The 13,129-nt window shown below is 35.2% G+C and overlaps 1 protein-coding gene across 1 annotated transcript in view; it reads left to right on the top strand.

Moving 5' to 3' along the window:
- CCDC141 (coiled-coil domain containing 141) overlaps positions 1-12,701 on the top strand; it is a 70,280-nt gene extending 57,579 nt beyond the window's left edge. The window contains exons 24-29 of the mRNA XM_051623930.1: positions 404-1,290; positions 2,672-2,844; positions 9,955-10,109; positions 10,206-10,335; positions 10,423-10,588; positions 12,439-12,701. Coding sequence (XP_051479890.1) covers positions 404-1,290; positions 2,672-2,844; positions 9,955-10,109; positions 10,206-10,335; positions 10,423-10,588; positions 12,439-12,565 — 1,638 coding nt within the window. The 3' untranslated portion in view covers positions 12,566-12,701. The remainder of the gene's footprint in view (positions 1-403; positions 1,291-2,671; positions 2,845-9,954; positions 10,110-10,205; positions 10,336-10,422; positions 10,589-12,438) is intronic.
- The last annotated feature ends 428 nt before the right edge of the window (positions 12,702-13,129 follow it).

Here is a 13,129-nt window from a genome sequence, read left to right as displayed (position 1 = left end):
CTGTTTCCCATTTCAATGTAATTAAGCCACCTCCACCTTCCCATTGCAAGTGTTCTTATAAATAGCACCTACAGGAAATCCACAGGTTGTCCTTTGTTTCTAGAAAGAGGTACTTTTTCTTTTATTGTTACTATTATAATAAATGCTTATGCGTATTTATAGTAATAACTGCTAGAATTTATCCAAAGTTTTAAATTCCAGCTGGCTCCTGAAAAAATTTTCTGAGAAATTATCCTTTTTCACGTTTCCTCCTGCTTCTCAAAAATATATTAACCTTAATTAGAAGAAATATTTCAAATACTGTTGCTAGCTTCTGCATGAAAAGGGAGTACACAGAATGATAACTTATTCTCTGTTTTTCTTCTTCTTCTTTCACTTCTCTTCTTTCCCCTCCTAATTTAAGGAGGGGAATAATTTGGCTGATATTCCAATTATCTGTCCAGCTGGTGAGGATCTTGTTTCACAGGATACAGAGCTGTCATCTTCAGCCAAAGAGGATAGTTTACAGACTGAATTCCTGGCAGAAGAAATAGCCTCCGGAGATGAATATGAGTGTATATCACCTGATGATATCTCTTTGCCACCGCTTTCTGAGACACCAGAATCCAACTTTTTGCATTCTGAAACAGAGCTAGAAGAGCAGCGCTGTTGTAGTTCTCCTAGTCTGCATGTCAGTTCCTATAGTTTGCAAATGCAGAAAACCACCAGTATTAATAAAATGATGGAAGCGTCTGATCTCTTAACAAATTCTGCTTATGCTTATGCTACAAATAATAGAACAGTAAGCCCATCAGATCAGTTTCAGAAGTTTTGTAGCTCTTCACCAGATTCTGGTCCAAAAGTCAGACAAGTATCTCCTTTGACTTGTAGCTTACAAAGGATATCTGAAGCTAGCACTGCATCCAGCACTCTAAGTGCAAAACCGGTATATAGCTTGATGAATGAAGTGTGCAAAACACATTTGCAGCACCTTGAAATTTGTGAAAGCATGACAGAAACCCAGAAACAATTGCATGACTTGAATAACTGTACTAAAACCCAGCACAGGCTGCATGCTTTGCCTGCTGCATTCTCAGGTTTCGTGTTTCAATCAGACGCCAGGAGAAGCTGTCAGAGAGAGACGATCACCCGAGAAGAGATTAAAAGTTCAACAGAAAAGAACAGCATGGCCAGCCTAACTGGACAGGCGCCTAATTTCTCCCAGCTTCTCTCTAACAAAACGGTCATGGAAGGTTCTCCAGTAACTTTGGAAGTAGAAGTAACGGGATTTCCAGAGCCTACACTGACATGGTGGGTAGCTTATAATGAGAATTAGTAAATACACCTATTAGCAAGACACCTGGAACCACTTATAACCAAACTAATTAATCTCTAGACTAGAATCCTTTCTCCTCCATACTTCTGCATGATTCTCACCTTCAAAATTGCTTTTGAAAATTAGCCTACTTGACATAAACTCTCTGTACTTAATTTTATGAATAATGAGAGCATCAAACTACTGCAAGCATATCCAATGTTTTCAATCAAATACATGATACAGTTTTAGTTTTCTGGAATATGACATTCCACTTATTACATAATTTTTTCAAAAACCTGCACACTCTAGGTTTACCACAAGTAAATTCACCTGCATTTTCTCAGGATCTTGGCACTATATACATGTAAAGAATTATGCAAACTATAAGCTTTTAGTAAGTTGAATATTCTTCTATGGCACTGAGAAAAATACTGGACACTGCAAACTTGCTGCTATACTGTGTTGGTATCAATAAAGTTACTTTGTTTTAAATCCCAGTATTCTACAGTTGGAGAAGTATTGTTGGTGAAACAAGAGGTACCTTCAATTTTATTTTATCGTAAGAAAGAATTAATTTAGTTCAAATATTTATACAGTGTTGGTATATAGTCTTTTTAATAATAACATTCAACTGAAAGCATTTTATGAATTAGAAATGTATGAAAAGAGAAAAAAATGTGGGGTTTAGTAGTTAAAAATTCAACAATACTGTGTATTATGTACTGATGTAGACATTTTATTAGATATAAATACAGAAAAATATTTCTACGTAGCTTATGCTGAAATGTCACAAGGCAAGAAGAGCCAGAATTTTTCCTCACTTCCAATATGTAAATCAGGAGTCAATACCAATGCATGATGACAGATCCTCAAGTGTTAGAATATGACACCAGTTCTCTGAAATAACTCTTGATGCATTGTTTTGTCTTGTTTGATGATGTGAAATAAGTAACTGACTGTGCTTTAAATGGAATTCGCATGTTCAAAAAGTTTGTATGTTGCTTATGCATCTTAAGAGTGTATTCATGAGTTGAACATGAATTGACTTAATACCTTACTAACAAAAATGTTTCAGCACAAAACTGAAGGCCCAGGTCACTCTCTCCAATACTGAAGTGAGTTAACTGTGACTTTCCCATTGAAAATAATTTTCAGAACCACATTTTCTAGTATTGAGAATGTATTACCCAGCAATTTGATTTATTTAAATATTCATCAGTATTTACATATACCTTAAAACCAGGGAATGAGAGCACAACAGTGAGCTCTGGCTCTTTCTGTCAGTGTAATGTTCCTGAGGTTATCTGAATTTGTGAAGTTCTGCGTGATGTACAGTGTTGTAAATCTGACTTGAAAACTGACTCTCTGCTTCAGGTACAAGAAGGGCCAGAAACTGACTGCAGATGAGCACTTAAAGCTTTTACAAAAGGAGACAAAGCATACTTTGTTCATTCAGAAGGTCTGTGATAAAGATGCTGGCCTCTATGTTGTTCGGGCTAAAAATTTGAACGGCACTATCTCATCAAGTGCTATTCTCCACGTGAAAGGTAACAGGCCACCTATTACAAGAATAGACTGGGTAATGCTGTGTGTCATCTATATTAGCATCTCACTAATGTACTGGCTATTCACAAAATAAGTACTATATTGACTACACTGGACTTATCACATGCTAAGACAACATTACATTTATTTTCTTACATTGCATATTTCACTATCTGTACCAAACCACTTCTATATCTCACTTGATATATTGCTTGTTTCTTTTGTTACCAGTACTATGTGCTTATTTTCCTTTCCTATAGTGATGTTGAGATAAAAAAAAGTTAAAGATTTTCTCTAATTTAAGGCAGAGTTTTGCTTTCTAAAATGTTGGCTTTACAAAATGCTTGAAACAATTTTAATGGTTATAGATATTAAATGTTAAGATACACCCAGGTAGAGTGCTAAGATCACCATATATTTTATGATATGTCTCTTTTGGGGAGGGGATGTGGAAGTATTGGAATGTTTCTTAAGTGTTGAATGTATTCTTTCCAACTACATTTAAAAAAAAAAAATATTTGTAGGTTAACGCTTCTTAGTAAAAGAAATCATACCTTTCATGATTGCTCTGGCATAGATCAGGCTTTAATCTGTCTCAGCTCAGCAGATGGTCTCCACAAATGAAAGCTGCATTAGTTCCAATAGACTTGTGATGGTCTGCACAACAAAGATTGACCCAGAATCATCAGAATTTGTGTAAGTGAAACCAAGCATACAGTAGACCAAAAATCCCAGATGTTTACAAAATGAGACATTCCAACATACCAGTCTGCTCAGGTGGATGCTTGTGATACTTTATCTGCCTTATAAAATTAAAAATATAAATATTTCTAATAATCCACTCAATTGTTAGCATAAGACAAGAAAGAATAGTTTGTGAAGTGAGTATTTGTGCATGTTTGAAAATTTTCATACACCGATTTAGAACAAAATCAAGCAAAATGAGAACATACTCAAAAGTCTATTCAGACACAAAATTGTTCTATTTCCATCAAATAAAATTCTCCTAGAATTTTACAGCAGTAAGTCCAAACCGGAACATTGTTCACCTATATATGGCATTTCCTTCCTGAAAAGGACAACCACAAGTATTTTTGTTAAAATAGTAATTCACTTCAATATTTGTTAATAGTGATTTAACTGTACCAGTGGAGTTTTTAATTTATAAATCCTCAGATGTGACTTTAGCTCCAGTACTTAGTGAAGTTTTATGGTAAAAACAATTGACAGACAGCTATATGATTTTTCCTGCATGATTTGCAGCTTCCATGTTGCAGTTGCATTGGTGTGGAAAACGCATAGGGAAGAAACGTTTACTTCCTTGTACATAATTTGCTGAAATAAAGTCTTCTACTGTGTAGCATACGATGAGCAGAATGTACATTGCAAGTTGCCAGAGGGGAGTGTGATTGATGACTGACGTTACATATTTTGGCCCAGTGACCGCAACTTTATTAAAATTCCTGTAACTTTGAAACAGGAGAGGTTCTCAAGAGAATATAACCTCACAGCAATACAGAGAGAGCAGGAGGAGGAGGTAGTGAGCAGATGGGGGAGCAAATTAAATTCTAACTAAAATGGGTATTATCCTTAATGAATAACCCAAAAATGTTGATTCATAAGAATTTTCTCAGGTATAAATATCACATATTTTCCTGAAGTGTACTCTTCATTTCACAATAAAGCTAATTTTAATAATCAGTATTATTTGGAGTGATTCAATTTTCATAAAGATAAAATTCAATTAAGTGCTTTTCTGCCTTTGTGACTTCAGGTATGCTTGCTATAAACATACAGCAAAGAAACTGTGAGCAAGTTGACTCGGCTAAGTGGTACATTAACCAATATTGTGGTAAGAGCAAACCAAATTGCCTCTCCTACGTGCTGTAAAGTTTTGCCTGCTGCAGAGCTGCCAGTGCAAAGCTAACTTTATCTTGTTTATAACAATAGTAGGGGAAGAAAGTGACTTCTGGAGACCATCTGTTATTCCAAATTATGATTTAAATAGTTAATTAAATTACCTTTATGGCTGTAGTTTTTATTTTCCTTTTTCATTTTTATTTTTGTCAAATTTTAAAGTACTATACGTAGTTCATTTACTGAACAAGACATGAAAGTAGTTTATCTTAATGGGCTTTTTCAAGGCATTGTTATTTGAGACTTGAATTGTGTTTACATGCTCCTGGCAGGCTTTACAGATAGGAAGCTGTATTGGTATGTTCCCCCTGTAACTACTCAGTGCTATGATCTTGTGTTGTAGCAGCACCTGTGCTTAATTTTATTTGCTGGAGAAGGACCTTTTTAAGCCACTTCTGTCTAAAAAAGTAACTAAAGGAAAGCCCACAAAACTATAAAAACAGAATGGTAGTGAAATGCCTCACTTGGTAATCTTAACACTAATTTTCCAGCTTGAACCATAAATGCCTAGTGTAACTGAGAAATTAGGCAGCCCAGATTTTAACAGGGCCTCACTCAAAAAAGAGATGTTAAGGGTGATCTTGTCTCCAACTATGCTAAGACAAAACAAAATAATTCCACTGGGGAGAAGAGTAGGTTAATACAGAGTTCTTTGTACACCAATTAAAATTGTATGGATCTAAAGCTTATACAGAATTTCCCAATAGATTACCTGTCACTCAGGGAAGCCAGCTGCCTTTCTAAGAAAAGTGAGCATCAGTTTAGCTATTCAGTTCAAAAGCAGCTGAAGTGGCTTGTTATTTGGTCCTGTGCAAGTGCATCTACTTCCATTTTCACTCATGTGATAAGTAGGCTTCCTAGTACTGGATTAAATTCTGGAATTGAGTTCCTATTTAAATACTAAATAAGATCTTTTAAATTTGACTTGTGAAGAAAAAGTTAGATTAAAAAAATTTAAAATCTAAGTATTTTCTTATTTTCAAGACTACACACAAGTAGAGTGTTCATGCTGTTTCTATAGAGCAGACATTTTTAAATAACAAAAGGCCAAAACAAACACCTTGACACGGCTGAGAATGTTGTCATTTTTTGCATAGTCAGATGTTGTATTTATTAAATATAACTTATATTAAAAATATTAATTAAATATAAATAAAAATTGTCTTGGAACATCTGTAGATCTTAGTAAATCATTGTAGAAGTACATAATACCTTTGTTCATTAAACAGAGTTGCTGAGAATTTGAACATTTGTGTGAATTTTAGGTAAACAGAACTTGATTTTGTGAGTATGGTGTTGCATCCATTTTAAAATCAACACTAGTTTTAAATGCAGTTTTTAATGAGTAGGTGGATACCAGCCACATTTTTAACTGCTCCAAGAAAAAAGACTTTTAAAAAAGAGATTAGAAGTAGCAGATACACAGTAGGACACTGCAAGTATCCTGGTTTGAATGCTTTACTTTGTAAACCAAGGTGTAATAATGCTGATTATTGCTGTGTTGACAGTGTGGGTTAACATACTCTATGTAAGGACTCTAATGAATGCCCCAAAAATTTTGCTGGTGAATTTCTGCTGTTCTCTGTTCAGATAATCTTAAAGAAAGGTCACAGTGATGTAGTCTTGTGATACAGGAGTATTTCTCTGAATTTCTCTAATGCTTCCCCTATATATTTTTTTTAATTTATATATATTTTTTTGTAGCTCATATTGTGATGTTTCACTTTGTCCTTTTTACTGTACTGTAGAAGCAGGCACTACATCCAGGCATTCTGTATTGTTCTGGTTCTGCTACTTTGTTTTCTTACAGTGCTGAGTTCAGTTTCAAACTTGTAGTTACTTCAAGACCCCAAAATGTTTACATATTCCCAATTGCTCTTTTAAAGATCAGGGCTAAATCTCAATCTCTGTAGCCTTACATAAAAAATATTATACTTAGGCATGTTGTTACTGTAACCTCCCTTCCTCCTTCCCCATATGCAGGTGCTCATTAAGAAAGGAAGCAGTGAATGAGATTGCCTTACTACAAGAGGTGGAGTTCTGTGAAGGGGTATTTACATGAGGTGCATAAGTTTGGAGGGGAAAAGGATTAATTACTGTAATTTTTTAAAACAAGCAGCCTCTCTGAGGGCCTAGGTGTAAGTCAGTAGGCAAAGGGAAGATGAGGCATTCCCCCTGGTTGGCGTTGGATCATTGTGGCTGGATTTGCAACGGAGAAGGTGGCTTCCTTGCAAATGAGTGGTAAGGTATGCCTGTTTCTAGACTTTTCTTTGGAAACTTTGCTACAGTAACCTGGTAGTTTTTGTGGGTATCTTTTTTTGGCTCAGGGGAGCTGTATCTTTAAAAATTACTGCTCAGAACTTTCATGAGGCTACACCATGGTATTCAAGGAGACTGGAGTTCTGTATTACTGGTATTTCAGATCAACTGGGACATGATACTTGCTTGATATTCCTTAACAGAATTATTTCTGATTGTGTTAGCAGCTTGACTGAGATAAAAAATCAAAACAATAAAGGACAATGTCTTAATTTAGAGCAATGGCGAGCAAATCCAAAGTCTCAGAGCTGCATGTTATGAATTTTTAGAGAAGGTAGGGGGAAGTTTATGAATTTGCTACTATTGCATTTCAAGATATCAGAGTTTGGAAAAATATGTCCACAGTAAAAACATTAAGAATAACTGTGTGGCAAAGTAATAAAAAATGGCTGCTGAAAATAATTTAGCTTGACTTGGTACTCCCAGTGTGTGAGAGAGACTTGGGGCATGGATGAAAACTGTGATAAAGCCAGATGCAGGTGATGTCTCCACCTGCAGTTTTTCCATTGCTCCATACTGCTGAATCTTCCTTGCTGGCTCCCCAGTTTGCATCAGGACACTACTGCTTCCTATAAATAACTTGTGTAATGTGTAATATTTGACCAACTTCTTATCTGAAGCCATCAGAGTGGGATTTCAGTACCACTGAATACTTTGAAATGATTTCTCTACACGATGCAGGAAACAAGGTCTGTTCCTTCTTACCTTTCTGGTTCATGGGATGTTCAGCCAAGAAAAAAAAAAAAATATGTAAATTGTCTTAGTTTATTCTGACATATCATATGATGATATGGGAAAGCCACTGATGAAGTATAACAATCCATTCTATTCTGAAAGTTGCTGTCAGGGGATGGACTTTTTTGTCCCTGTTGAGTTCTAGCTTGTACCTTAAAGAGTTATAGTAACTGTCACTTCATGGTTTTCTTTGCATATATCTGTCCCTTTGCTGTCTAGAAACTGATCACTTTAGGTTTTATGTTCTGCTGACTTACTGATACAAAACCAAGAATGAATCTGATCATTATCACCATTCCACCTAGATGATTTTTTTTTTTTTTTTTAATGTGGTAAAAAACAACCTAGCATGAGATGCAGCCTGACTTCATAAGGTAATACAAACAGCACAAGTAATGGATTCCAGCCAAATATATCACAAGGAGTAGCTGATGCCCACTTAATGTTTTTCACTGGAATACGAGCTAATAATGCATTTGTGACTTATTGCCACCTGCCTGCAAAGAGTATGCAGGGGTTTAAGCTTGGTTCTTCTGCTTGAATTGAAGCTGCAGATCCCAAATTTCTGTGCTTTAGCTGCATGCAGTGCATTGATGGTGGCAGCTTGCACAAGCTAACTTTCAACAGCTAAGAAATGAGTTGTTTGAGCTCCTGGGACTGGCTAATACAGACCTTAGGTTAGCAAGTGTATTAGAGAATAAACCCCATATACTTCTGGTCTATATTGTGACCTCAGTCCTATGCTACTTGGGAAAAATATGAAAGCAGCTAGCTATGCTTGAAAGCTTATTGCAAATAAGAGCTCACCTAGGTGGCAGATTTATTTATACAGTTGCAGTAAATGTCTGCCTCACTATGCTGACAGTTCCACATTTGGCAAAAATAACCATGTGCTCAATGTATTTTGGTTTAGAAATTGCTGGGCACCTTTGTGAGACACTGATTTTCATTTTAAACAGTGGAGTAATGCTGACATAGTTGAGAGGAATTTCAAGTTCTCAATGTGCTATTTATTACAAATTTCAGTAACTTTTATTTTCTGAGCAGGCTAGTGATTACTTTTGATAAATATTATGGACATATTGTACAATTCATAGTAAACAGAAAAAATATGTGATAGGAATGCAAAAAGTTCATTTTTTGTTCTAGTATATGTCTGAGTGTCTGCTTCTGTGTGTTAGTATCTGCTGATTTGGATTCCCTGTGTCAAGAATACTTAATCCAAGTTCTGAGATCATAATTTTTTTTACTGTGGTCCTGGAGATGGAAAGTAAGTGGAACCTCAGTACAGTGATCCAGTAAAACCAGCTTTAAACCTCATTAAGTTGTATTTCACATGAAAAGCCTTGATTCAGTTGAAACTGACACTGACGACACTGACAATTGCATTTTCTTAAAGCAATTTTGAGGGGTTAATTTGTATTAGGCAGGTGTTGTACTGATTCATCTGTTATCTGTCCTCCACAGTTGGCATGAAGCCCCATAAACTCAATCTCATGTGCTTTGTTTATTACAATAGAAATGCAAGTATTTGCCCATCCTTGATCTGAGTCAGATTTGGATGATCTGGTTGTATGTGGTTTCAACATTAATGGTGGCCAAAATTATTATCTTGATCAAAGTGGTACAGAGGCCAAATTCTGGGCTTTATAATTTTTGAAAATATAACTCAATCTTTTTTTTTTTAGTTTTTCAGTAACATTTTTTGACTAGAGGAGTAGGGAAAAAAAAGAAAAAAGAGCATGTTATACAACAATGCACTAAATGCAAAAGTTTGCTCTCTTAGTAATTTTGAATTTGTGGGGAATATTTATTCTTCCACTTTTGCTGAAACACAATAATCCACATAGACTTGCCTACTACTTACACAAAGAACTGGATTCTTTACCATGAAACTAATATCACTGTGCTGATGCATGGAATTCTTCGGTGCCTAATATCCATGTGTTTCAACAGCCTTTATGTTATATAGATAAGGATGTCTGCCTACTGTCTTGCAAACAAGTTATCCTGGGTTCCAAACATCAATAAAAGCTCTCTTTGTCATGCAGTTCAGTTAACTTTTAGTTAAGAGAATGGATTTTTTTTCTTTAGTTGCTTTGGTTGTGCCTTTTAAAATACAATGAAATATTTTTTTTCAGTACAAGGAAAAAAGCCAAACTTCATACAAAAATTTGGACATACAACTCTGCAAGAAGGAGAAGATTTAATCCTGCGTTGCACTATACATGGAAAACCCAAACCGCACGTCTGCTGGATGAAGGATGATATCCAAGTGGTGTCTAGGGACATCAGTGTATGTTCTAATATCATTGAAATACTTACTGGGAGAAAGAGTACATTTTTCTTTATGCTACTAATAATCTCCTATGTGCATTGTATTGTTTTACAGATTGAGAAATTAGGAGATACTTATTACCTTTTAAAAAGAAATGTAGTCCTTGCTGATACTGGGAAATATATCTGTGTTGCCAGCAATGAAATTGGAAAGGCACACTGCTCTGCTTTTGTAACAGTGATAGGTGAGCCTTCTGCATGCTTTTAGGCATGTTGTTGCCATATTAAATAAGCACCTGGTTTCCACTTATTAAAGTACATTTTTGTTTCAGAGAAAAATAAAATCCCAGAAATGTTCACTGTATCTCACACTAAATCAGAATGGGAAGAGGAATACATTTCAGAAGAAGTCAGTGTCACCACGACTCAGCTAGTACAGCCCAATGACACACATTGCATGCAACATCAAGGGCCAGTGGCTAAACATCTACCAGTAAGGTAACTTGCAACTTACTCTGTGCTACAACTTATGATACTATAAAAACTGTAAGGACCTTAATTTACAAAGCACACATTACTCTTCCAAATCCAATGAATTTGTGAATAGTGTAAATGCAGTGCATAATGTGTGACTTCCTTTTACACTTAATTTTTCATCAGGAGTTAGGGAATTCTGTTTAAAATATTTTGTAATACAATAGAAAATGGATTTTGTGCAAGAAGATATGCAGTTCAGTGACAGTTTTTTAAAATCTAGGTATCTTAATCTAGATATTAATTTAAGATTCTACAGCTCAAAAATTCAAAGTATTCAAGATGCTCAAAATGATGCAACTAAGTGCACATGAAGTTTCCATCAAAGAATATGTAAACAAAATTTTCTACTAGGTAAGTGTCTTAGATTACAGTAGCTGTCATAGTAGCACAGAAACAGTATTTCTTTCATTAATTGATTAAAGATGACAAATGGGCATTTTCAGATAAAATGAGATAGGTGAAGTCAATAGTCCTTGTAGTGACTTCTTGTACAAGGTTAAATCTTGCCTCCCGAATTTAAGCTCTGATAGCCCACTGTAGTTTATGATGCTAGAACTGCCTGTCTTCCCTGTCTTTTGAGTAATGTATCCAGGCATGAGAGAGCTTTTATAGCCTGTGACCATCACTGTTTTACTCTACTGTTAGTTTGCTGTTTTGCAGAAAGTATCACATATGATGATGTAATGCAGGAATGTAGGTGAAGGTTAAGAAGAGATTGTACACATAAGACTTGCTGTCAGAGTTTTTAAAGAGAAAATACCTGAAAAATTCTATTGATAATGTTTATTACATAACTCTGAAATTGGCAAGGCTTTCATGGTGAAAACCTGGTTTCATGATTGTGCAGTAAAATAGCTTTCTGGACAGTCTGTGGCTCAATGTGTTTGAAAAGAGACTCCAGGAGTCTCATGGCTTTAAGGAAGTGGTAGTTAATGTGACCTGGAAAAGTGGTTGTTAATCTGTGTGACTTCTGTCAGGCTAGTCTTTCCCAGTCTGCTCAAAATGTTAAGTTTACACCAGTAACAAAAATGCAGTTGTTGTCTAAAAGTATCTGAGTATTTCTGGGCTTTTCATACGTTGTGAATTCTACGACAAAAAGCCATAAAAAACCCGAAAGAGCAGTGGTTTTTGTTTGGTTTTGTTTTTTGTTTTGTTTTGTTTTTTTCGGGGGGGTTGGGCTTTGTTTTGCTTTTTGTATTTTGTTTTGGTTTTTTTTGTGGGTGTTTTGTTTGTTTGTTTGTTTTTGTTTGTTTTTTGTTTTTTTTTCCTAAGGCTTGTCTGTCTAGATGTAGAGCAACATGTAAAAGAAAGGAAAATTATTGTGTATGTTGATTCAAAAGTTGTTCTCATTTCATCATAAGTTGCCCTCATGCTTTCCCTCGTGTCCAGCTCATCAAGCATGGATTCCATATATTTTGTTCAGTTTTCTCTATATTGCTGTGCTATGGCAGATATTCAAAAGCTAAAAAATCATATGCAAGATCACGTTAATTGTACTTAAGGTGTTTACAGAATTCAGTGTGATTCAAATATGTAGATTACATGGGTAAAATTTCTTCCATATTTCTCATCTCTTCCATTCCTTACAACAAAAGTGTCCTCTGGATATTTTTTATTTGTCATTAAGATGAGTTTTAGGATTTTTTATGTTCTGTCTAGGATCACTCTTTATTTGCTCTCTAATCTTGTATTGTCTCAAGTTCACAGAGAATGGTCTATGCTAACCACCACAGTCTTGCTTATGTAAGAAAATGCTGCAGCTGCCACGATTAATAAACACAGGCAGTATTAACAGACCTTTTTTTAAACAGGTTTAAAGAGAAATTCTGGCTTCAAGGACTATATCTTGAACTTGAGAGGCCACAAAAGATTAGCTTCAGTTTGGAGCATGATCCTATTCTTGTCCTGTCTGCTGCAGAAGATCAGAAGATATACTGAACTGAAAGATTCAAGATGGTGTTCATTTTGTCTGCTGTGTCCATTAGTAGATATTGGCCATGGATAAGGAGAAGATGTATCTTTGAGTGCTATTTAATTTATATCTAGGTTACAATTTGTATTTGGTCTCTTTATAAATAAGTCATTAATAAAATTCACCTGTGCACAGCATTTATTAGTGATTTCTAATTTCTTGTGGTTTTGATTTGGTTTGTTGGATAAATCTTAACTGGTGATGATGATGATCAAAGGAAGAGACATTAGCCCTTAAAATTAGAGATCTCCTTGGGGATTCAGCAGTACTCAGTATTTTCTTCTTCTACAAACTATCAATGCCATTGATTCCATCAATAGTTCTTCCTTATGAGGAAGGCTTATATGAAGAATTCAGACACCAAAGAATAAGGATTTAAAATGGGTTTGAAACTACAGAATTTTCCAGTTTATTAAATACAGTGTTCATGACCTTATTTCTAACAGCTTTGAGACATTTTAAGGAAGCTTAGCATCAAAAGGAGTGGTTATAGCAATAGCAAACCTTGTTTAATGCATGTCTTCAAGGAA

The sequence above is a fragment of the Apus apus genome, chromosome 6 (assembly GCF_020740795.1).
Source record: "Apus apus isolate bApuApu2 chromosome 6, bApuApu2.pri.cur, whole genome shotgun sequence".
Lineage (NCBI taxonomy): Eukaryota > Metazoa > Chordata > Aves > Apodiformes > Apodidae > Apus > Apus apus.
Note: the sequence above shows the minus strand (reverse complement) of the source record. Positions and strands in the feature narration are given on the sequence as shown.